This window comes from Lotus japonicus, chromosome 1 (assembly GCF_012489685.1).
Source record: "Lotus japonicus ecotype B-129 chromosome 1, LjGifu_v1.2".
Taxonomy (NCBI): Eukaryota; Viridiplantae; Streptophyta; class Magnoliopsida; order Fabales; family Fabaceae; genus Lotus; species Lotus japonicus.
In genome coordinates this window covers 91,618,222-91,644,898 of record NC_080041.1, presented here as the reverse complement: position 1 = coordinate 91,644,898, position 26,677 = coordinate 91,618,222, and the positions used below count along the sequence as shown (strand labels likewise).

General features: G+C 37.2%; 2 protein-coding genes across 2 annotated transcripts; one reads left to right on the top strand and one right to left on the bottom strand.

Moving 5' to 3' along the window:
* The first annotated feature begins 6,295 nt into the window (after positions 1–6,295).
* On the top strand, positions 6,296–11,035 carry LOC130727760 (AP-4 complex subunit mu-like). Its single transcript, XM_057579000.1, has 13 exons — positions 6,296–6,492; positions 6,593–6,687; positions 6,852–7,055; positions 7,485–7,601; positions 7,698–7,826; positions 7,956–8,067; positions 8,497–8,591; positions 8,691–8,795; positions 8,875–8,969; positions 10,032–10,119; positions 10,274–10,334; positions 10,427–10,500; positions 10,776–11,035. The coding sequence occupies exons 1-13, from the start codon at positions 6,432–6,434 to the stop codon at positions 10,872–10,874; spliced, it is 1,335 nt and encodes a 444-aa protein (XP_057434983.1). The 5' UTR covers positions 6,296–6,431; the 3' UTR covers positions 10,875–11,035.
* Positions 11,036–13,018: 1,983 nt separating this feature from the next.
* On the bottom strand, positions 13,019–25,730 carry LOC130727759 (DDB1- and CUL4-associated factor homolog 1-like; the record flags this gene model as incomplete). Its single annotated transcript, XM_057578999.1, is given in 18 exon segments — positions 13,019–13,792; positions 14,167–14,259; positions 14,261–14,909; positions 15,008–15,126; positions 16,174–16,284; positions 16,388–16,945; positions 17,081–17,248; positions 17,321–17,848; positions 17,988–18,067; positions 18,070–18,249; positions 23,569–23,729; positions 23,832–23,919; positions 23,922–23,928; positions 24,072–24,951; positions 25,079–25,147; positions 25,149–25,246; positions 25,360–25,470; positions 25,575–25,730. Coding segments are annotated over 18 exon segments (4,740 nt in total), but the record flags the coding sequence as incomplete, so codon positions are not given.
* Positions 25,731–26,677: the final 947 nt, after the last annotated feature.

Here is a 26,677-nt window from a genome sequence, read left to right as displayed (position 1 = left end):
CGGTTCGGTTCATCGGTTTCACAACTTTTTTTGTCAATGTCAATTCCACAACTTTAAATATATAACAATCATATATGATTCACAACTTTACAATGCATAAAAATGGCAACTTTTTTTTTTAAAAACGAAAAATGGCAAATTAATAACTCAATCATAGCTTAACCATAAATTCATAATCAATAATCAACAACATAAGTACTTAACAATGTAGAAATGATACTTAAGCGTTTAATATTGTATCATTACAAATTAATAATAGAAAACAAAAACATAATATGTCTAACAAATATAAACATGAAAAGTCTAACATAAACAACATTTCTTCAAAACATTTCTTTAATAAATACATATATACATATATATATATATATATATATAGTTTTTTTTAAATATTTATAGATAAATATGTATCGGTTTTTATATTTTTGAAAATGTGAATCGAACCAATTTTCATTGGTCTTTATCGGTTTGGATCGGTTTTGAACCAAATAACAAAAAAACCGATCTAGTTGCTTTGGTTTGGTTCGGTTCGTCGGTTTCGTCGGATTGATCCGATTCGATGAACACCCTTAGTTTCAGGATATGTCAATTAATTTTTTTCATGTTTTGAAAAAATAAGGTTTATTTTTTTATACATTTTCTACTGAGATGAAAACATGGATTTGTTTAAAAATATAACTTTTTCTTCTAATTTTTAACTTAATGAACCTTCAGTCACAATTGATTTTAAGAGAACATAAATTTGTGAATGTAAGGTTGTTTTCTTAATTGGTGTCCATTTACATTCGATTTTTTTTTTGTGAGAATGAAGAAGATAATTGTTGCATGATGACTTTGATTTAGACAATTTCAAATGTCTAATTGCGCATTTAATGACGATCGCTATAATTTTTTCACTCTTATGAGAAGAATTGTTAATCTTAAAATTCATATATGTAAACAATTTAAAATTAACAATAATTCAAATTCAAAATAATCAAATTAAGAAACAATGTTTACATGATTGTTTTAAATGTGATGTCATTTTTTTTTAATTTATATGTGGACTTTAATAAAACAATGTTTACACAACGTATGGAAAATAATTAGAACCGCAATTGAAATCAAATTTAATGTTAAAACTCCAAAAAAAAAATTAAAGATTAATATTAATAATGATTAATACATTCTATAAATCCAAACTAATTAATCATGTCCTATGAAATTTCATAACTCATATATTAACTAAATATTAATAAATACATTAAAAATAATTTTAGTTGAGTTGACAAATAGAGAATCAAGCTCATCCCCATAGAAGACACATAGACAATAAGAAAATCAAATCAATCAACCACACTATTTAATGTTAAAACTCCAACATTAATTTTAAAAATTAATATTAATAATGATAATATGTTCTTCAAATCCGAACTAATTAATCATGTCCTATGAAATTTCATAACTCATATTAACTAAATACTAATAAATACATTAAAATAATTATAGTTGAGTTGACAAATAGAGAATCAAACCGGTCCGTGTAGAAGATAAATAGACAACTAAGTAAAATGCACACCTTCACATTTAAAACAAAGGGTGTTGTTTTTACATCACAATTTTTAATTGTAGTACAAAATCAAAGATGAATGTCCACGATTTTAAAAAGCTTACCGAAAAAAGCACATGTGCTCCCTTTTCTTAAAACTATTGCAAAATCCTCTTGATCAGTAGCATAACAATTATCATCACCACCAAAATTTGAATATGGGCTGCTTAAACTTAGACATTCCATGATTATTCTCTTATATTTGTACTACATGGAAAATCAAGATCTTCAAGCTGAAGATATGCTAACTCACCTTTGCTCAAATCTATATGAGATCTACTAAATACTAATAGATCCCCTTGTTGAACCCAAATGGTTACCAATTTTCTTGCTATTATGGTCAACTGCTCTGAAGACTGAAGTCATCTGAACATTAATCTAGTCGAACACCATTCCACGTTCATTTTGCATTGGCGGTGAATCTCCACCAAGCCCAAGGCTATGCTTACTCCCTATAGAGTCACCAAAAAATCAGGCAAATCCTGGCATTATAACAACACACTGTCTTGGCCAACAACTTAACACCTTATCAAAAGTCTAGTTCCAAATTGAAATCTCCTTTAGATGCCTAACATCTTGCTTTTGCCACATAGATTCTGCTCAAACACCTTTCTACATGGTGTTGGTTATGCTGAAACTTCTCACTACTTGCCCTAATTGATTCAAGACCCATTGAAGACCAAAAGTTTATACATGATAGCTAGTTAAATATGGAATGACAAAGAAGTTACCTTATATTTATGTTCAGAAACAAAGGAGCGTTGTTGTCCTGGAAAGACAAACCAACACCACATAAGTGAATGAAGAGATAGAGTTAGATCAAAAGCATTATTCAAGGGGAGAGTAAGGGAGAAAACATAAAGTTGTTGATAAAAAAAATTACAGAAAAAAGAAGAAGAATAGGGGAATAAAAAAGAAGAAAGAAAGAGCGGAATAGATTCTCTGAAGCAACCGTCATCAATAAGACATTAAAAAATACCATTAAAAAATGTATGAATTACCTTACATTAAAAATATGATAAGATATCTTGTTACATTCTAAAAGATGAAGAAGGGACTCAAAAATTCAGAACAGAGAGAAAATAAAGACATAATAATTACCTGAGTACCCCTTTTAATCCGTATGCTACATAGCCCATCCATGTTAGTAAAATCATTGAGAATTTCTAGTAGATGCAGTGTTTCACGATATATTAATATCAACCCCTGACTTCTAGTAGATGCAGTGGCACATAAATTTTAAACTCTATTTGTAAAATATAAAACATGAGTTCAAAGTGAGGGAAGAACAGAGACAAAATAATACGAAAATCAAACAAAGGAAAATCATCGAACCTGTGAAAAAGAAAAGGAACTTGTCCATTAAGTATGTGCTGCAAATTCAAAGGAAAATGAAGATAATAAAATCATGAAAATAACCTGCAGAGGGGGAAATCCAGAAGTTTACACCTCAATCCAGCAGGATTGCACTTTGATTCGAAGACGGCTGATTTAGAGCGATATGCATTTCCAGAAATTTGAGAACAAAAGGTTCAAAATCCAAACAGAATAAAAGCATATAATAATGGAAAAAAGAAAATTCGTAGAGAAGCACATACAAATCAATAAAGCAACAAACCTATGAAATCATATAACAAAACCGGAAAAAAAAAAGAATGGAGCAAATGGGTATTTATACCCATAGTTTAAGCTTTGAAGAAGATTGAAAGTTTAAAAAATGGAAGAATATTGAAGGTCTCTTCAAAGGTTCTTAGGACCCTATAAATGAATGCATCGATTTTTACAATAAAGTTTAGTTAATGCATTTGGGAATGCAAAAGGACAATGATATTGTTATGAAACAGATGACTGTGATTGAATCTAGGAGAATAATGTGTATTTTTACCAAAATAACCATAGTCAAATTTGCAATGTAGTGTAATAAATTATTAAATTACTATTTTACCCTCAAGGTTGCAAAAACTTCTCTTTTGTATAGATTATAGATAGATAGATAGATTATAGAATATAAATAGATAGATAGATAGACTTGATCCTATTGATTTTTTTTGAAAGATCCTATTGATTTGATGTTTATATTTTAAATTTATGAGTATTAAGTTTGTAATTATGAAAATCACATTAATAACTAATCCAATAGAAGCATCTTAATAGCTCTAAAAACTTTAACCCTTATAGTGAGTTTCATCTCACGATCTATTACTCTGTTTATGTTTGATTTTCAGTTTTAAAATCACATTTAGGCAGTGTTTGACCCAGCTTCTTTTTAACTTTTAAGTTACTTTTAAGCTCAAGTTAGGCCAAACATAATTTTTAAAAAGATCTTAAATAATAAGTAACTTATTTTTTTACAAAGAAATACAAAAAATTAACTTTTAAGGAAAAAGTTAAATGAGAGAACTTTTTTCTAATAAGCTGTTGAGAGTGCTGTTACAAATTGAAGAGGGGGAGCGTGAGTTTTGGATATTCCAGCATTTTGGAATCGTGGGAATCGATAATTGATTGTTAGCTTTAAATTGATGATTATTTGTTTGTGAGATTTTTAGATTGGGGCGCTGCCGTAGGCGAAGCTTTATCGTAGAGTTGCTTCTTTCTTTTTCTTTTTTCTTTGAAACATCTTACATGGTCCCCTTTTTTTTTGACGGAACATCCTACATGGTCCCTGATAAACAAAGTAGAAACCATTGACATGGATTTTTTTTATGGATTTGTAACCTGTACAATAATTTATTGGAGATTTTATATGGAACCCATATTTTTTACAAAATATTTTGGCCAAATATTTTATCTTGATGTGATTGTAATTTTTTTGTACAGGATTAAGTTGCATTTGAATTTTTATTTAACTTAGATTATATATATTTTTCAGTTTATAAGTTTAAAATAAAATTAATACTTTCAAAACTAGTTTTGCCAAACAATTTTAACTTAAAAGTAGCTTTTAAGTTATAAAAAATGAAAACTGACAAACAGCTTCAGCACTTTTTTTAAAGATCTTTTTTTGAGCTTAAACTTAAAAGTAACTTAAAAGCTGCAAAAAAGCTGGGCCAAACGCTATCTTAGTATTTCATAAATTGAGATCAAGATTTCTAATATATATTCATTCAACATAATGCAGTTATTGTGTTGAGTAAATGTACTGACATTTTCTCACCGAAATCTAAACAAAGGTTCAATTGATAAGGTCGGGACTCATAGACAACCATGACATATGATTACAAAGACCCTCATCATTATATAAATGTATTGTGACAATGTCTATTTTGTAAATGTAATTGTGTTAATATTGTTTCGGCAGACTATCCGATCGATCTTCCTAATCCATTACTCGATCGCTCAAAACCTTTTCCCAACGATGACTCTTGGGATCCTAGACAAATGTTAGTTATTAGTAATGTTAGTAAATTAGTCCTCCTCAAAGTTCGAACCCTAGACCCTTCACCCTTTATCCCACCCCACCCTTATGTCTCTAGCTCTTACCACTTGAGCTATCTGACTGTTATACATTACCTCCTAATCGCACCCACATCTGATTGTGTTAGTCTCACCCCTTTGTTGGCAAACAACATCCTCGTCGCTACATAAGCTCACATCGAAGCTAGTGATAGAGGGGGTTTGTGTAACCTCATTGCATCTCATCAAAGTGTTTCACACTAGCCTCAGGTATAGACGTGGGCCACACTGGATCCAAAAATTAGTTTAGAAGTCGTACTCGACATTCATTACTTCATCAGTATCTTCAATCCATGCGTTCATATAAAAGGAAATCCCTAAAAGGTAGGTTCATATTCACTTCAGCCATAACCTAAGATGCCTTCTTCCTCCCCAGCCTCCAACTTATGCAACATAGTATCTTCGTAGGGGCCCCTCTCGGACATAGAAGATGACGATACCATCCTCAAACCACCTAAAAGTTCATCATTCCACCTAAATCAACACTCTTGCAATAATTTGACCAAATTAGTCCGACAAAAACATAAAATAAAAGCTACCATAACTATATATCAAACAATAATCGAACAAACTTGCAATCATATATTACCGGTTAAGTGCGTATTTAGTTAATTAAAAGAAATAGATCTCAGACTTATATGTGTTTATTTAGTTTTCAGTTTGAAAGTGTTTTCACTCAACAGAGGTCCAAAACCTCTTTTACATTTGAGGCGTTGAAGTGTGTAATCTCAAATTCCAATACCCAAAATGAACTTCCAAACTGAAAACCAAACCCGCCTACATATGATCAAAGATCAAATTCCTTTTACTAACGTTTGATTGAAGCAAATGTGGTGCTAACTTTAGAACACCACATAGTGGTCCCTTAGTCAAATAAGTCAATATTGTTAGGTGAAACCCCATGGCTAATTATTTATTACTTGAATAACAAAAAAAAAAAAGGTAAAACGACACGAGTCATTCGACAACGTTGCCAAATTCTGCAGCATCTGCGTGGCAAAACGACACTGCGTTTGTTGCGGGAGTTGGGTTTGGCACCCCACCTATGGGGCTTGGCACCCCACTTTATCAAATACGGAATTTAAAGTTCCGTATTCTCCATATTGAATACGGAACTTAAAATTCCGTACTGTATTTAAGCATGCGTGTCACATTTTCAACCACTCATTATATACTAAAACAGATACGGAATTTTATTTTCCGTATTGATACGGAAATTTAAATTCCGTATCTGTTTTAGTGGGTGCAAAGCCTAAGGGGTGGGGCTCCAAACCCAACTCCCGTTTGTTGCGAAGCGTTTTCCACAGACACAACACAAACCAAAACCAGTGAAGTGAAGAGGGAAGAAGACGATGAGTTGAGTTGAGTTGAAGCAGAAGCAGAACCAAACATGATGATTTCTCAGTTCTTCGTGCTTTCTCAGAGAGGCGACAACATCGTCTTCCGCGACTGTAAGTTTAGCATCATTTTCCATAATCCATCAAATCCATTTTCACATTTCCAACTTCAATTCATTCAAATTCAAACCCTAACATCACTGATTGAATGCAGATCGCGGTGAAGTGCAAAAAGGAAGTGCTGAGACATTCTTCCGAAAAGTCAAGTTCTGGAAAGAGGATGCTGAAGGAGATGCTCCTCCTGTTTTTGTAGGTATTTCTATTTCAGTCATCATCATATACTGCATGCTAAATCTGGATAACTTTTTTGTATTTTTAATTTTCAGAATAATTTATATAAGATTCATGATATTTTTCATTGTTTTGATCTTGATTGTTTTTTTGTTTATGTGTGCTCTCCATGTTTTTATTAGAATGTAGATGGTGTGAACTACTTCCATGTGAAGGCTGCTGGGTTGTTATTTGTTGCTACAACTAGAGTCAATGTCTCCCCTTCTCTTGTTTTGGGGCTTTTGCAACGAATCGCGCGTGTTATCAAGGATTACCTTGGTGTTCTTAATGAGGATTCTTTTAGGAAGAACTTTGTGCTTGTGTATGAATTGCTGGATGAAATGATCGTAAGTATTTGCTATTCTTCCTAGCTTGGTTGAACTTATTTATAAATGAGAAAGTTTAACAATAACAACCAAAGTTCTTTTTCACTAGATGAGGTTGGCTTGGCTGCATAGATCAAATAGTGCTATAATGTCCTTTCATTAATCAAATTCAATGGTAGACCATTTCAATCTAAATCTTTGTAGTTTATATTTTATATAAATGCTCCATATTTTTAATCTAAACATGGTATGTGGGTTATGCTTTAAAATAAAGGGAAAGTTGAGCCTGATTTGGTTACTTGGTTTAAATATCTATTGATAGTTGTAAAAAACTGAATTCTGTTTATTTCCTTCGATACCATTTTATGACTTTTTCACTTTGTTGTATTTTCCCAGATTGCAGTATATTCTGTTTACATATCTAGTTGTAATAAAGTGGATTTGTTCCAGGATTTTGGTTATGTGCAAACAACATCTACTGAACTTTTGAAGTCATATGTTTTCAATGAGCCAATTATGATTGATGCTGCGCGGCTTCCTCCCATGGGTCCTGCTTCCATTTTTATGGTAACTATTTGTAGAGTGAAATGGTCAATTACTTTGTCAAGGCATATTTTCGTTGTCAAACATGGTTATATTTACTTGTTAAACTCATATTTGCAGCAAGGGACCAAACGAATGCCAGGTACAGCTATTACAAAATCTGTTTTTGCTAATGAATCTGGTGGTAAGAAGAGGGAAGAGATCTTTGTTGATGTAATTGAGAAAATAAGTGTTACATTCAACTCTAGTGTGAGTAGCTTGTTCTCTTTTTTTCTTATATGTTAACTTTGTGTTATCTGTTATGAATGATGTCTTTCTTCCCTTTATACTGCTGCTTAATTTTGAAGCATTTTTATATGAATTCGTTGTTGGAAACAGGGATTTATACTTACTAGTGAGATAGATGGCACCATTCAAATGAAGAGTTATCTTACTGGTAACCCAGAGATTCGACTTGCTCTCAATGAGGACCTGAGTATAGGAACAAGTGGTAGGTCAATCTATGTTATATTTTGTTCAATATGGGAACATTTGGTAGGTCAATTTAGGAACAAGTGGTAGGAGGAACAAGTTGAATTGTTAAAAAATATATGTATTGTTTTGTTACCATGTCCATTTTTCGGGTTGTTTGACATATATTTTCGGCTATCAAGCACTATGTAGTTTACTTCTTTGTTATAATTCTCTTGCTCTATCATATATGTAAGTTATTGGCATATTGATTTTTTTTATATTGTTTAGTGTCTGGAGGGGAATATTTTTAGTTGGGTTTAGTTGTTTAAGTGTTGATTAATTCATTGATGGATGGATAATTTTCTTGAAGAAACTTGTGTTATTGACTAGTTGATTTTTGTATCCCTATGGACCTCATCAGTTTTTTCTATATATTTACCTGATCTCATTCTATCATCTTTAACAGATTATAGAGGTTCAGGTGCCGTGATTTTAGATGATTGCAACTTCCATGAGTCTGTACACCTTGATAGTTTTGATGTTGACCGAACTTTATCATTGGTGAGTGCGTAGTACATTAGCTCAACTATGTAGAGTAAAAAAATAGTATGCTATACTCGAATCCCTTGACTAATTAATTATTCTGCCATTTTTTAACAGGTACCACCAGATGGGGAATTTCCTGTCATGAATTATCGTATGACTCAACCATTTAAGCCACCCTTTCGTATTAATGCATTGATTGAAGAAACAGGACCCCTCAAGGTGGTTTCGACTCCCCCCTTCAATTTTCTATGTCTTCTTGTTGCTTATTACGTTCTGACAATTTGTTATATTTTCGTAGGCTGAAGTGACCATTAAAATACGTGCTGAATTCAACTCAAGCATCAATGCTAATACAGTTCTTGTACAGATGCCACTACCAACATCTACGGCTCGGTACTTAAATTTTCTTCCTGATTATTGTACTTACGAATTTAGTCATAGTTGATAAAATTATAGAAATGATTTAGTGTATAACTGTCAATGCTGAGCTTGCTAACAAGCCAGTTGGTCTATTTGATAAATGGTAAGGATTTAAGCTCCTAGACCCCATATATAGGTGGGTCAAAAAACATAACCTTCATTAGTTCAACCCACCTTCAAAGATAGAAAGAAAATTTCATCATATTTTCCTTTTTTTTTTTAAATTAAAGTAATGGCAGATGACATATCTAATAATTTTGTATAGCATTAGCAATTATTATTTTAATAAATAAGGATTTTAGAAAATTTGGTTTAACCTCTGAATGAGCAGCAAAAGTTTGTTCCATTCTTGCAACCTGAACCACATCAAGCAGAAAGTAGATTTCAGTAATTGGACAAAATCGGAAAATCACTGGCTGACAAGTTTCCCTTCATGTTATGCTTGCTTTCTTGCCATCAGTGGAATGGATGGACATAAACTGCAAAAGAAGAGATTGTGAAAAAAATAAGATATTTAAACAAAACAGTAACAGCAGTCAATTTCACCATATTCTAACACATAAGCCTTTTCAAGCCTTTTTGCTTTTCCAGCACCCAGTATTCCCTCAACTCCGCGTTCAGGATAGAAATTTAATTCCTAATAATGAATTTCTTCAATCATAAACCAGAACTTGAAACATTCAACGTGCAAAATGGAAATAGAAAAGAAACAAGAGTGCTTTCTAGCATTTGTGCTGACTGCAGTATGCTGATCACTGCCTCACAAGTCACATGTGACTGGTTGTGTGGAAGAAAAAGAACTAAATAACGAAAGGAACTAGGAATGGTATGCATCAGAGGCTGATTTGTTCTTCTTGATACAAATGTAGTGTGCGGATTCTGGAACTAAATGTTCTGCCTTGTTTTAATTTTACATGTGTTTGTTTGGTTTGACAGACCAGGCCAAAAGGCCCATTCATTAAGCATTGTTAAAGTATCATCCTTCTTATATGCTTACTTGCTATCTTGTTGGTATATTAATTTTCAATTTTTCAGTGTTAATTTTGAGTTAGAACCTGGAGCAGTTGGTCACACAACTGATTTTAAGGAAACAAATAAAAGACTGGAATGGGGCATAAAAAAGGTAATATTGATCTTTTGTTTTTCCATCAACTATCAATATATTTTAAAACACCAATTTATTTTATGTTCATAAAGGATTCTTCTGTTAGGTATTTGAGGCCAGTATGAGTATTACTAATATGGATGAAAATAATGTCTGGTCGGTCATCTTACAGGTTGTTGGTGGTTCTGAACATACTTTACGAGCAAAACTGACACTTTCACATGAGTTTCATGGTACAATGCCGATAGTTCTGTTTTGGCTGAATGTCTAACGGTATTATTCTTTGAAATGAAATGTTGAATTAACGTGTTTGTAATAAACACAGGAAACATCATGAAAGAAGCAGGGCCTCTTAGCATGACTTTCACTATACCTATGTACAATGCTTCAAGGCTTCAGGTAAAGTACTGAGGATTTTTTTGAAGCTACATTTTCTTTTACATTTGTTAAATTAAGTTTATAGCCTGTTTTCACATTTTGTGTTTCTTAATTGTAAAATGTGCCAGATCTTACCTTTGTTTTCTTAAAGATTGAGTTAATGGTACTAAAATTGATAGTTTTTTCACATTATCAGTGGAGATTATAGATTCAACTTTCATCTCTGTGATTGCAAATTGTTTTTCTTTTGTACCATCTATTTTTACATAGTTCTAAGATGCAATTTGTTGGTGCAGGTGAAGTACTTGCAAATAGCAAAGAAGTCAAAAGCACATAATCCATACCGATGGGTTAGATATGTAACCCAAGCAAACTCGTATGTTGCTCGGTTGTAATTTCAACATCTGCAAGTGCAGATTCTGAAGTTACTTGTTTTCCTACTCATTAATTTTCATGTATGCTGAATTATTCCAGGATAACTACATGTAGTGTTTTTAGTCAGTTAAAATTGACTGTTTAACTTGCAACTTGTAATTAAATTTGGTTTTTGGTTGCACGCACTCAGGTGAAAAAAATTGGCATCCCTTGTGCCTCTAAAAAGGAAGATAATGATAAATTCACATGGCACTGTAGGAAAAGAGATTTCAATTTCTTACCCTTGGCCTCCAATTTGCCACACCATAAGATGAACTGAACTCTTTTTTCCATTAGAAAATCACATGAGCACAGATCAATCAATCTTTGTATCAGGTTTTAGGCCGAATAAATCACCGTCTCTGATCACGGGTTCTAGAGTCCAAAATATGATTTAAGAAGATATTGTTTCCATTAGTTAATTATTATTTTTAATTAACACAATCCCAATACTTAATTTGACATTATATATTAATCCATAATCTTGATGAATTAAAGCCACGACGCGAGACCTTTCATTTATCTATTTTTCTTTTTCTTTTGTGTGTGCATAGGTTACCTTTTCATAAGAAAACTACCATGCAGTTTAATTAACTACAACGAGACAACCCTCTCCTCACCACTCACCTTCATATTTACATATTCATCTGCTTTTATGTGGAGGATTTCAAATTCCTTTCATAGAGCTTGAAGATAGGCAATAATTGACTCGTGTTGTACCTAGATATTTTTCCTTTTGCTTCCTTGTTCAGAATTATCTCAAGAACTGAACGATCCTTGTTCAAATTCCTTTTATTGTTTGCTTGCATAGTTTTGGGGGGATTATACGCAAAATGTCACGTACAAAGTTTTTCTTTGGGGGTCAAATTACAAGTGCGTACTTTTTATATCAGCATAATTCTTAGATCACACAAAATTAAAGTTTAGATGCTGCAGAGTGCAGAGCCTGTTTAGGAGTTTTTCACATTTTTCTACTTGGCAAAATTTGTCATATCATCAACTTGATGGGAATGGCGGTTTTCTAACAATATATACAATTGCACTTCTTGACTTTATACCAAAAGTTCTCAGAAGGCGTAAATGTGAAAAATTACAGCAAAATTTTGAGCCTAAAATAGAACTTTGGCCCAGAAATGAATATAATGAGGAAAGAAAAAGTAAGAGTAAAGTACACTCACCCTTCTCAAGGTTTGTTAGAATTACACTCCACCCCATTCTTGTCTAAAATCTACACCCCACCCCATTTTATATAGATGCAAATTTAGTGACGAAAAATATTCTTCATTAATAATTAGTTATTATTTAAATTGTTAATCAATAATTTCAAAAAATATTTTCAATATAATCCAACAAATTTAAAAATGAAAACATCACAGTCCTCCTCATTCTCTCAATCGCGGTCTTCCTCCATAAATTCACAATGCAAATTCTGCAATAGCACACCCGACCGGTTTACAAACCATATCTCGAACATAGGGAAACATGCTTGTGTTTTCATATTTGGTAATAATTCAATTTTAATCAAAATAATCTATTTATACCTCAAATTTTGAAAATTGGATTGTATACCCAAAAAGCAAGACAAATGGGTGAAGAAAATAGAGAAACAAAATTAAGAAATATGAAGTGGATCGGAGGTTATTAGAACCCAACGATGCGGTGGAGCACCGCTTTTAACAAAATCCAACGACATCTTAAACCAACAGAGCGTTCGCTCGCAACTTAAAGGGGGTGAAGTTCACAAGAAGTAGTTGAACAGGTAGCTTTGGGAATGTGCGATTCACGTTCTGTGGTTCAGGTCGCAACAAAACTTTGATGCATGGTGGTGCCATGGGGTTTCACATTCTGGGACAGTGACCGTCGTGTTAAAGGGAGCAAAGGCTTGGTGGTGACCGTTTGTGGTGAGAAATATGATTTGGAGACAGATGGGACGTGGACTTAACAGACAGAGTGGATTGTTTTTTTAAATTTAATTCAGTAAAATTATTTTCATAAATTAATGTATGATAGTGTATATGCATTAAACTTATTTAAATTTTAACTAATTAGTAATTATTTTTTATTAGTGACGAATTTGTTTTCGTCACTAAATTTTGCCTTTATAAAAAATGGAGTGGAGTATAGATTTAAAAAAAGAATGGGGTGGAGTGTCATTCTTACAAACCTTGAGGGGGGTGAGTGTATTTTACTCAAAAAGTAATTACAGTCTCTCAAATTAATAACCAAAGTCATTATCCTCAAATTCCTCTTCGTCACTACTTACAGACTCAAGTTCTTGAGTATCATCATCATCCTCATCACCTTCTCCCACAATGTCTAATAAGCCTGTTTCTCCGTCAAAGTCTACATCGTCTGAAATGAAATCTGCATCTTCATCATCTATGTCACTTGCACTATCATCGTCATCGTCATCATCATTGCTCATGTCATCACCATCACTGTCGCTTTCTCTGCCAAAACCAGGGCCTAAAAGAGGATCTCCATCATCATCATCTTCTTCACTTTCAGCATCATCAGGATCAGAATCATCATCAGTTGGCCTCCGACGACCGATTTCATATACTCTGGCTGATGCATACATCTCATCTTGATCATCCATGGTTATCAGCCCAACAAATGAATCTGTTGGCTCAGTTGCAAAATCAAGAACACAGCGATCAACAGGGGCAGTAGCAATGTCCGAATAATTAATTGCATCCACTGTGCGGAAAGCTGCAAAAAGTGGGTGCTTGACACGGCGTGTGTCGAATGCCGACATCACAACCTCAAGATTTCTCCTTAAGATCGCATACATTACATCAACCCGTGCATTGAATGTTATTGTTGTTTTATCTAATGAAGGAACAATGCGTAGAAGTCTGAACTTGCGCAGATCCCAAACTTCAGAGTTTATAATAACCTGGTTTAAAAACAAATTTTTTTGCAAACAAAAACGAAGGTCAGAAATACCACCTTGTAGACAGAAGAGATATGTACAATTTATAACTCAATAATATGCTCGTTATAATGATGTCGTGGAGCTCAACTCAGCAATCCTAGAATTTGGGGCATAAATCACAAAATCCTTCTTCCAGAATTTCCAAGTCAGCCACTTCATGGATGAACAATAAATTTTAAACTTTGTTTAATCCACTTCGATGGAGGCTCATTAGCATTTATAATGTATTTTATATGCAGTACTAGTATCTATCACTTTCTCATTTGCAGCCAATTAAAGGTAATCTCCCCACAACTCTAAAAGTCTATTGTTTACAGATGCAAGATTCCACATACCTCATTGCCAGCAGGCTCAGAGACCCGGCGATCCCATAACACGCCATTCCAAAGCAGCATTGAATCGGAAGGGCTGAAGTGGATTAAGGAATAATCATGATGATGTCCCAACAGCATCAATCTGCAGACTGCTTTTACGAACAACACTTGAACAAACAGGAGAGCGAAGTCCTTGATCCCCAACATTAAGTTGCTTTCCAGATGATGAAAACATTGGTATATCCTTCAAATCAGATAACTTACGTTTTGATGGCAAGATAATTGGAGTCTTATACTGAGATCCAGCATCAATGTTATGTTTCACCGAAGATTCAGATGGAGTCCCTATTATACTAGTTTCTGAAGACTCTTTCCCAGTACTTGACCATTTTCTGACTGATGGCTGCTGAGAGTCATCAGGTTGGTGTTTTGAATGTGAACCAAAAGATGATGAGAAAGTCACTGATCTTCTCTTTGAAGAGATAGCATCACTTTTCAAGCTGGAATCCTCATCCTTCGCTTTAAACTTTAATTTGCTAGTGAGAAATCCAGAAGGAGTACGAGTGAGAAATCCAGAAGGAGTACGACCAGAGGGCCACTGAATTGGTGTTGAAGAAGCTTCCTGTGCGAGGGGTTGTTGTGCAAGAGAAGATGGGGCAATCAATGATGGCAAACGAGTCAACTGAGCCTGTTTAAGCAGTGCAGAAGCAATTTGTTCAAATCCAGATGCCTGTAGGTATTCATGAATCAGGAGCAAGAGTTCCCTGAATAAGAAAAACAACACACAAAATGCCATCAGCAATCAGGAGGTGTGCCTCTGTGAAGACAGGGTAGTAATTTTTTTTTCAAGAAGACTGGATACCTTGGATGGTATGTAATAGGAGTAGCAGCAGCTATAGCTTCTCCTTCTATGCGCCTCAACGTAGGAATAGCTGCATCTGTAGCAGCTAATGTACTTGCACCCCCTAAATTAGTCACAATCTACAAATACAATCTCAGCATAAGTATCAACAACAGACTTCATAAAGCACAGATATTATGTGTATTTTAGTTTTAACAAGAATACTGGATTATCAGACATTAAACATGATTGATATTTAACATGATTGGCACCTAAAAATCTTGATTTTCAGAAAGTAACTTACTTATGGCTTGAGAAAAAGTTTCATGTTTCTATTTTTTGTTTCACTTTAAATTAAAAATATGTAAAACATTATTTTCAATTCATTTCCTATTATCAAAATTTTGTAAAGGAAAAAATTGAGAACTTAATCATAAAAAGTTGGTTTTAGCTATATATCTTCTGGGAAAAAAAGGTCTAAAGTCTAAACAATTTTTGCATAATAAAATTACCTTTTAAAGCCTAAACAAACAGGCTCTAGAGTGAACTAAATTACTATACAATACATATTGATAATACGTTAACCAAACTTACAACACAATGCAATCGAAACGAAAACAAGAAAATATAAAAAGCACCTCATGAGTCATGATATGATATTATTCTAGCTAACTTATAGCCAGATACAAAATTGTGCATGGTAATTGGCAACCAAAACCATTAGTCACGTTCAATTCCATCCAAGGTTTTGTTCCATGTCCTAATATAGTAGCAAATAGCATTAAGCCTTATTTTACAGCCTTCTTTTTAACATGAGAAGTGAAGACTTGGACAAGTATTCTACTCTTTACCAGATCATTTAAGGCACAAATCCAAAATTTTAAAAACTGAGATTCTAATTAGTAGCACGGTTGGATTTATTAGACATTAGACTCATCTGTAAGAAACTGATATTCACAGCCCTACAATTTCGTTGCCAGCAGTCAAGACACAGTGGAATATAAAGTATGTATCTAAGCAACTGCACCATAAAGAGAAGAGAAAAATATTGAAATCAGAGTAAATTAAATAAATGCACATGACAAATAGTGAAGCGAACAGCACAATTCAAGGACAAGTTTACTCAAACAAAAACATGATATGCTGGATTATAAAATTCAGCTTCACTAAATAGTGGAGATGCATACCCCAATTAGCTCAATTGCAGCCTGGGAAAGTTCAGCTTGCCACCTACCCTGCTCGGTTCCAAGTGTCGAGCTACCTGAATCTTGAATCAGTTCTGACAGCTTTTTCCCAACCTAGAACACACACAACATCAAGAAATTAAATTTCAAAAATAGTTTACTATCTGTACTTGAAATTTTCAGTATGACTGGGATTGACGAAGTGATGATTTCACACCTGAAGCTTAGTCAATATGTGGGCAATAGTATCATCTCTGGCTAAGCCAAGCAAGACTCGACACGCTAGAGCGCGAAGGCAGTCCAGAGAAGCAAGAGATGAATCTATATGTGGTTGGAGGAGGTGCAGAAGAACCATTATACCTTCATTAGAGCGGACAGCCTCTCTTGCTTGATGATATCCTTGTTCTAGTGGCGCAGCAAGGCCAGCAGAATCCGCTCCCGCACCCAGAGATATTCTTCGATCACCAACCAAACCTGAGCTTGCAGCAGGAACAGGCGTTTGTGGAGTATTATTAACAGATTGTGCACTAAGTACTACAGCACTGCCAGCACTGGAGTCCCCATTCCTCTCCCTAGGATCAATCTGGCTGGTGACATGAACAACTCGATCAATTGTATTACGTTCAGCATTTCTATCTCTAGTCTCTGAGGGTGGACCATTTGAGGTTTGGGAAGACACAAACAGCTGACCTTGCGTAACTCCAGATGGTCTATTGCTGATTGAAGGAGGCGGGCAAACAAGGTAGACTAAAACATTTAACGCCAGTTGAATTATCTGAAATGAAGAAGTATTTGGTAATAAAAGTAAGGGAACATATATTGGCATAATCAGTATGTAAAAATCTAGGTCCTTTACTCCCAGTGGAAATTAGGGCAATGATCACTGCAATTGATACCACAAGACACTTACCTCAGGGTCCACGCGATTACGAATATTTGCTGCATCCAAAATTACAGCTATCCCAGCACGGTTATTGCTTAGTGTTGTATTTACAATCATCTTACGACTGCTAGGTACCAATGTAACAATGTGCAGAATACCCAATGCATACTGATGCAAATCATCCACAGGTGGGGCCTACAAACAACAAAGTGAGTGAAATAAATAAATTCGAAGATACAGGGGATGCACAAACTAGATATTTCATACCTGACACAATTCCAACATAGTAGTATGTCCATTATATGACACAAACTTCTCAACTGCTGGCCAACGTGTTTTCACAAATGCAGGGCCTAGCTTCCGATCTTTCTGTAATTGTTGGAATACTGCATTGATTGCCTCGTTACTAATGTCGAGTGGTTTGTACACTGCCCTTATACTTGGAACATTTGTAGCAGCACTACGATTGCTTTTGTTGGGACGAATGGAATCCAATAATAAGAGGAGATGTGCTCTGAAATATTGCCGCAAAGCGTCACAAGTGTAGGCTACCTGCTCCTCAGATGATGCCAGCGCTTCTGCAGATGCAGCATTATTTAGAAGGCCCAGCAATTTCTGTAAGCCATCCTGAGAATCAAAAGCATCAATAACTGCTCTGAAAACAAATGCAGCAGCAAAGAAGTGTGTGGCATTCTTCCGGGCTTGATCTTGATTGCACTCGAGGAGTTGGAGAGTCAACTCAACCACATGATAAACAACATCAGATGGAAGCGCACAAACCTTTTCCATTAACCCCTGAAATAATCATCTAGATTCAGAAAAAATGTAATGACATTGTACAAATATTAATAAAAAGGAAGGTGTAGACAGAGGTTGGTAGAAACACTATTCTTCATATCACACCATACTTTTGACTATTAAATAACATGAATACCTGAAGAGAACCAATAGTAAATAGACAAGAAGAAAGGCCAACAAAAGTTTGAGTCATTCTAGGGACAGCTAGCAACTTTTCATTCCCCCACATTTCACATATAACTCAGCAAATTTCCTATGTACTGCCAAAGCACAGATTAGCTTCATGATATCAGGCAACAGTAAAGCAACTTTGGATGCTTCCTCATTCTTAGAATTCTGCTGCAGAAGTGCAAGGCACACATCAACCGGATTCTCATGCAACACAGGGCCAAGAATTTCTACATATTTCTGATAGGAACCTTATCTCTAGTAAGAGCAAGGATTACTCTAAGGTTTACAAGCGTAGGGGTAAAGTGGGGATAAACATTAGTCCCACTACCTTAGGAGAGTAGGGTAACTAATTGTGAGCTGGCAGATTCCCTTTGCAGAGAATCAGGCCAGGTGGTGTGTATAAACACCAAAGGAAGAGAGAGAGAGAGGGTAGGCTAGAATTGGATTAATCTTGGACTAGGAGAGAATTGAAGCACTCTCGAATTTGCTTCTGCTATCACTGTTATTTCCTTTCTTTCTGTACTGTTTCTACACTGATTCTTGGTGATTTCACCAGAATCCTAGTAAATAATACAAGTTTCCTTCTGTTCATTCTTCATCTTTCTCTGAATACCTATCATTGGTATCAGAGCTCCCGATCCAAAGGGAGCTTTGTATGACCTTCACCCGCGCACAAATGGAGAACCGTATGGAGAGCGTTGAGAAGAACGTCTCTGAGATGATGACTGTTGTCGACGAGCTCCGACAGCTGATGCTCCAACAGACGCGACACCGGAGCAGGGGCAGATCTAGAACGCCCCGTCGCCGTCACCGCTCGGGAAGTCAGCACTCGTCGAACTCCGGCGATGACTCTCGTAGCTCCCGATCTGTTTCGCTGCGACACGAGGATGCTTCCCCGAGGAGGCATATTCGCACTGGAAGGAAGATCGATCTCCCTGTGTTCAATGGGGATGATGCTTACGGGTGGATTGTTCGGGTCGAGCGATTCTTCCGACTCAACGAAGTCGACGATACTGAGAAAGTGCGACTCCTGGTGGTAGCCATGGAGGAACGTGCTCTGAACTGGTTCCAATGGTGGGAAGAACAGACCCCGGAACGCACTTGGGAAGCATTCAAGGAGGCTCTGGTTCGAAGGTTCCAACCCGGGTTAGTGCAGAACCCGTTTGGACCATTATTGAGCATCAAACAATCCGGAAGCGTGATGGAGTACCGTGAACGATTCGAGATGGTCGCAGCACCGCTGCGTCACACTGACCGAGATATCATCAAGGGAATCTTCCTTAATGGCCTCAAGGAAGAAATCAGGGCCGAGCTGAAGTTGTACAGATCTGGAAAACTGGAGGAGATCATGGACCGCGCGCTGTTATTGGAAGAGAAAAATCTGGCTATGCGCAACAGCAAGGGCGGAGATGAGGACAAGCGAGGATGGAAGGAAAAAGGAGTATCCTCGAGCAAAGCACATCAGACTTGGATAGATGGAAACAAGTGGAAGAGCCAAATTGCAGGATCTACAACTGCAGAGAAAGCAAGTGCAGATAAAAGCTCTACTGAAGCTAAAACAGGGGAGAATAAGGGACAAGAGAAGAAGTGGACGGGGGGCCAGAGGTTGTCTCAATCCGAGCTCCAGGATCGTAGCAGGAAGGGCCTATGCTTCAAGTGTGGAGAAAAATGGAACAGGGAGCATGTATGCAAAATGAAGCACTACCAATTCGTGTTGATGGAGACGGTAGATGAAGAGGAAGAAGAAGAAGATGGACAATTCTTTGAAGCAGAATCTGAACTTGCTGTAGAACACAAAACCTTACTCTTATCCCTCAAGAGCAAGGAAGGCATCATCACCAGTAGATCCTTCAAGCTACGAGGTCAACTGGGTCAGAGGGAAAAAGCAAGGTCAATCCTCATACTCATAGACTGTGGTGCCACAAGTAATTTCATATCACAGGGACTGGTCAAAGAGATGATGTTACCCATCACCGAGACTGTGACCTATGAAGTGGAGATTGGTAATGGAGATAAGATTCAGAATCAGGGGGTTTGCAAGGACCTACAATTGCTAGTGCAAGGGTTGAGTTTGACCCAACAATTCTATGTCCTGGAATTGGGTGGAACAGATTTAGTATTGGGCATGGAATGGTTATCCAGTCTAGGGGATATAAAGGCAAATTTCAGAGAATTAACCTTGCAATGGCAGGTTGAAGGACAGAAAATGATGCTAAGAGGGGACCCCTCTTTAAGCTGTACTCAAACTTCACTGAAGGCTTTATGCAAAGCCTTGCAAAACAAGGGAGAAGGGTTCTATGTGACATGTGAAAATCCACTAATGGATACAGAAGATGAGCAGGGAATCTCAGATGACATGGCTGCCATTCTAGCAGAATTCCCAGAGGTTTTTCAGGGGTCTCAAGGACTGCCACCAAGAAGGGATTGTGACCATGCTATAACCTTAAAAGAAGGGGCTACCATCCCTAATATCAGGCCTTACAGATGCCCTTATTATCAAAAGAATGAGATAGAGAAATTGGTAAAAGACATGCTGAATTCTGGAGTCATCAGAACTAGCAATAGTCCCTATAGCAGCCCTGTAATTTTGGTGAAGAAAAAGGATGGGGGCTGGAGGTTCTGTGTAGATTATAGGGCTCTGAACAAAATGACAATCCCAAACAAATTCCCAATCCCTGTTATTGAGGAGCTACTTGATGAGTTGGGAACAGCTCAAGTATTCTCCAAGCTGGACCTTAAGTCTGGATATCACCAAGTAAGGATGCAAGACCAAGACATTCCTAAAACTGCATTCAGGACACACGAGGGCCATTATGAGTATGTGGTCCCTTCGGGCTAACCAATGCACCATCCACCTTCCAAGCTTTAATGAATCAGGTGCTCAAGCCATACTTAAGGAGGTTTGCCCTTGTCTTCTTCGATGACATTCTCATCTATAGCCAAGATAAAGAAGCACATAAAGAGCATTTGAGACAAGTCTTGCAACTGCTCAAGGAAAACCAGCTAGTAGTAAATCAGAAGAAATGCTCCTTTGGGAAGAAACAATTAGGATATCTAGGCCACATAATTTCTGGTCAAGGAGTAGCTGCAGATCCAAGCAAAATCAAAGACATGATTGATTGGCCCACACCTAAGGATTTGAAAAGTCTTAGGGGATTTCTTGGACTGACAGGTTATTACAGAAAATTTGTCAGGGGATACAGCAAGATAGCACTACCTCTTACTCAACTCTTGAAAAAGGATAACTTCAAGTGGGACCAAGCAGCCACTGAAGCATTTGAGAAGCTGAAGGTGGCCATGACTACCTTACCTGTACTGGCAGCTCCAAATTTTGACAAACAATTTGTGATAGAGGCTGATGCATCAGGCAAGGGCATTGGGGCTGTACTGATGCAAGAAGGAAGGCCAGTAGCTTACATGAGTAAGGTTCTCTCTGATAGGAATCAGAACAAGTCTGTATATGAAAGGGAACTAATGGCCATTGTGATAGCTGTACAGAAGTGGAGACCCTATCTATTAGGTAGGAGCTTTGTGATACACACAGACCAAAAGAGCCTCAAATACTTGACTGAACAGAGGATAATGGGTGAGGATCAACAGAAGTGGATCACCAAGTTGATGGGATACAATTTCACAATTAAATATAAACCTGGGATAGAGAACAAGGTTGCTGATGCTCTATCCAGGAAATTTAACTTTTCTGCTCTATCTACTGCACAGTGCCAAGAGTGGGAAGGGTTAGAGGAAGAATTACTCCAAGATGCCAAGTACAGCACTATTATCCAAACTCTACTCACTAATCCAGAGTCACGAGGAGACTTTGAGTATAGAAAGGGACTCTTATACTTTAAGGGCAGAATGGTGATTCCCAAAACATCCTCAAGGATACCTAAGATATTAGAAGAATTTCACAATTCTGCAGTGGGAGGGCATGCTGGCAATTTCAGAACCATGAAGAGAATTTCTTCTCTATTTTACTGGGAAAATATGAGGTCAGAAATTCAGCATTATGTCCAGAGTTGTGAGGTATGCCAGAGGAACAAGTACCAAGCTCTAAGTCCTGCAGGCCTACTTCAACCCTTGCCTATTCCTTCACAAATCTGGGCAGATATTAGCATGGATTTTATAGGTGGCCTACCTAGGTCCATGGGAAAGGATACCATACTAGTGGTGGTTGACAGACTCACCAAGTTTGCCCACTTCATAGCCCTGTCACACCCTTATTCTGCCAAAACTGTGGCAGAAAGTTTCACTCAAGAGGTGGTCAGGTTACACGGCTTTCCTAAAACTATTGTGTCAGATAGGGATAGTGTGTTCCTAAGCTCATTCTGGTCAGAACTCTTCAAGCTAGCAGGAACCAAATTAAAATATAGCACAGCCTACCATCCACAAACAGATGGTCAGACTGAAGTGGTCAACAGGTGTGTGGAAACTTATTTGAGGTGTCTCACAGGGAGTAAACCGAAGCTGTGGTCTAAGTGGTTAGGATGGGCTGAGTATTGGTACAATACCAATTACCACTCTTCACTCAAATCTACTCCTTACAAGGCTCTTTATGGCCAGGACCCTCCTGCTATAGTTAGAGGTGATGTGACCTCCACAGCAGTAGCAGAGGTTACCAGATTAACTGCTGAAAGGAACAACATGCTAAAGGAGCTGAAAGCAAACTTGGCACAAGCTCAGAATCTAATGAAGCAACAAGCCAATAAGCATAGAAGGAATGTCCAGTTTGAATTAGGGGATCAAGTCTATCTGAAGATACAGCCCTACAAACTCCAGACCCTAGCTAAAAGAACCAATCAAAAACTCAGTCCTAGGTATTATGGCCCATTTGAAGTGGTTGGCAAGATCAGCCCTGTGGCCTACAAATTGCAGCTACCAGAAGGGTGTTTGATTCATCCAGTCTTCCACATATCTCTATTGAAGAAATCCTTGGCTCCTACAGTTCAGGTGCAACCTTTACCCCATTGTTTATCTGAAGAGTGGGAGCTACAAGTCGAGCCAGCAGCTGTTCTGGACTCCAGACTTAACCCCTTTGGGGAAACTGAACTCTTAGTCAGTTGGAAGAACCTCCCTGATTTTGAGAATTCCTGGGAGTCACTGCAGCAGTTCCAGAACCAGTTCCCAACATTCCACCTTGAGGACAAGGTGTTTTTCCCAGGGGGGAGTGATGATAGGAACCTTATCTCTAGTAAGAGCAAGGATTACTCTAAGGTTTACAAGCGTAGGGGTAAAGTGGGGATAAACATTAGTCCCACTACCTTAGGAGAGTAGGGTAACTAATTGTGAGCTGGCAGATTCCCTTTGCAGAGAATCAGGCCAGGTGGTGTGTATAAACACCAAAGGAAGAGAGAGAGAGAGGGTAGGCTAGAATTGGATTAATCTTGGACTAGGAGAGAATTGAAGCACTCTCGAATTTGCTTCTGCTATCACTGTTATTTCCTTTCTTTCTGTACTGTTTCTACACTGATTCTTGGTGATTTCACCAGAATCCTAGTAAATAATACAAGTTTCCTTCTGTTCATTCTTCATCTTTCTCTGAATACCTATCAATTTCCCAAGTAACCCAAGGCACTGAATGCAATATTTTTCCCTCAATTTTGCAAGTGATTGAATGTCTGGGATGAAGTAATCTTCAACATCCTCACTAGATTCTGTTTCTCGGCCACTTCCATTCTCTGCCTCACTATTGATGCTGACAGAGTTCCTGTCACCAACCCAAGAAAAGCATTAGTACCAGGGCTAAAGGAACTACAATGCAAGTGTCCATGTAAGACTCAAGCCTCAGACGAAGCTCGTAATGACATACCTAGAAACTTCCACTGCAGATGAAGCATCAATAACAGTTGATGCAGCTCTCGAAGCAGCCAAAACAGCTGCTTCTTCATCATTAGTGGTTTATATTCCTGAATTTACACATGAGATAGCTTACTTTAGCATATCAGTACTGAGTATAAAATATGAAGTAATGATACACACATTGACAAAGTATAACTAGTGGTCTTGGAACATAAATGAAAGAGCCCCCCCCCCCCCCTCCCCAGCATACCTCTGAAGCTGCAGTTTTAACTAGGTCAGCAGCAGCATCAGAAGCTGCTTTGACAGCTCCTTCAGGTGCATTGGCTGATCTGGCTTCAGCTTCAGCAGCTTGGACTGCTTTCCATACAAGATCAGAAATATCTTTGCTTCCAATATGGCATGCTTGGAAACACTCATCATTATCGTTTCTTTCGAAAACTGAATCCTCAGAAGTGTTCCTGGCAAGAGTCTTCTTAGAATCAGGAACCCTCCGAACATCAGCATTCCTTACTATGCTCCTATCTCTAACACTGTGCCCCTGTCCTAATCGACTACCAGAACCAGGAGGTGACAAAACTAGTTCACTTTCTACCGTCCCATCATTGACCGTTCCTTTCCCTCTGAATCTTCCCCATCCACGGTCTGCACGCCGCCTTGAAGATTCATCTCTAGCATCGTCTTCCTGTTCACCATATTTTATCCTTCCATCACATATATCTCTACAGTGCCATCTTTCTTCCCCATCAGAATCTACCTCGCAGATATCAGCCCCTTCATTGAGCCAATAAGGTGGTTCACCATCTATCCATGAAATTTCTTGACAAGTTTGTCCACTAATGCTTCTATCCTGACCCCTATCAAGTGTTAGGTCATCTAAAGACCTCTCATCAATCACCCTTGCATCATCATCCAAGTGACTCGATTCCAGGAGCTGCTGGCGAAACCTACTGCGACCATCATCTTTACCTCTTACTGAAATATCCCCAGATGAATGTCTACTTTTTGTTAAATGACTAGTATCTATCTGGCTGCCACTCGTCTCACCCAGCACACGTAAGCGAAGATAGCGCATAAGCTTAGCTGACAAGCCAGATGTCAAAACATCTCCCACTACTTGTACTTGACCTCCTCTGAGATTGTTCCGAAATTAATAAAAATAGAAATGAGAGCTAAAATTTAAATCAGAAAAACACAATTAAGCCAAAATTTGGATAAGAAGCCTAAAAAGCAGCCTATCGATTTAACAGCATAGCATACCCAGTCAAACACACAGCAAGGAGTGCAGTGGAATAGGTTTTCAGCATTTCAGAATCTGATGCCTCGTCTTATCTGATTTTGCTCTTCACCAGAAAATCTAAGATTGTCATCCATCAGCCAATTTATCATGCTTCCGACAGCGGCCGATTCTTCAAAAACATCAGGATACTGCCCATTTACACTTTGATCAGATTGATAGGACATAACATAGTGGATGGTGTAAAAAACAAACAAAAATCAATAAAAGCAAGTTGGTGTAGATGATGGAAATAAAATCTTACAATCAAAGTGAGGCAACAGTTAAGTCTGGCAGCTGCAGCTTTAACTGAAGTGGAGTATCTAGTTTCAGTGAGAAACTTTGAAGATATTAACTCAAAGAAATCATCATTTTCCTAAGCACAAGCAAGTTACCATGTCAACACCAATAAATTAGCTTATAAATTAGCTTAAGGAAAAGCTAAACCCTAAAAACAACAAGAATCATTAAAATACCTACCCTGATTAAAGCTGCAATGGTATGGCCAGCACGGGCATTGTAACCGGAGGAAGATTGAGCAGTCTCGTCCAGATACGGAGAATGGAGAATGGCGTGGAGAACGGTGGGTTTAGGGTTGAGAGGGTTGGTTGTCGATGAGTTTGTTAACCTTGTCGATCAACAATTCGTACTTAGAATCGTCGTCGTCTTCGCCGTCGTCACGTGGCGGTTGCGGTGGGGGTTGATCGTCCATGATCGTCGGAGAAAACGCAACAGCAGCGGCGAACCACCGTATAACAATATGGTTTGAATTTGAAAATCTATATCTTATTCTAATTTTAGAGACAGTGAGTGAGAAAAGGTACGCGCGCTAATGGACCAGAATATCCGACCCGCTTGCTTAACCCTAACGGTCGGTTTCACGAAAATGAAAAAGCCCAATAACATGAGAACCCTCACAGCAGATCATGTATTTGGAGCTTTGCTTTGGAACCGCCGTCATTCCCCTTACCGCCCCGTTCCTGAGGCTGGCTAGGATTTGGAGACCCGAAGACTTAGGTCTGGCTGACCCACTTTCTTATGGGCTTAGTGTTATGGGCCTAATTTCTTTGGGTGTGTCTTGCAAGTAGTTTGATTTTAATCTCCCTTAGTTCTAACTCTGTTTAGATGTTCTAATGAGTCGTGACCTTAAGTGTTATTGAACTGTCTTGTAAGTTGGTTTGGGTTACGACCTAATTTTCTTTCATTCGATGTATGAAGAATCTGTTGTAAGTGTTGTTAGGCAACTCGTTGAATGAATCATGAATCATTGACAAAAAAAAAGTCTACACATATTTGCTCTAAAAAAATATTTATAAAAATTTATTTATGCTCTTTTATTCTTGTGATTACATTTTTTCCACACTATTTGGAGGACTGTGGACTTAGCTCTAGTGTCTTTTTAAAGGTTTTTGTGCCTTTTGTAAAGAGAGAATGTAATAAAAAGTATGTTGACTTCATGTCTAGAGTGACTTATTCTCATTCTCACAATGTCTGCATTTTTTTTAAAGTGGGTTTCATTCAATCAAGAAGAAGCCTCAAAGGCAAGTACACCATGTTGGATTTGAGAGGAAACCTCTAAAGGA

Bases quoted from the DNA above. Each gene is read 5' to 3' on its own strand.
- LOC130727760 (XM_057579000.1), top strand. From the start codon at position 6,432: ATGATGATTTCTCAGTTCTTCGTGCTTTCTCAGAGAGGCGACAACATC. The intron at 8,592-8,690 runs GTGAGTGCGTAG...ATTTTTTAACAG, and splicing joins TTGACCGAACTTTATCATTG to GTACCACCAGATGGGGAATT. The intron at 10,335-10,426 runs GTACAATGCCGA...TAATAAACACAG, and splicing joins ACTTTCACATGAGTTTCATG to GAAACATCATGAAAGAAGCA.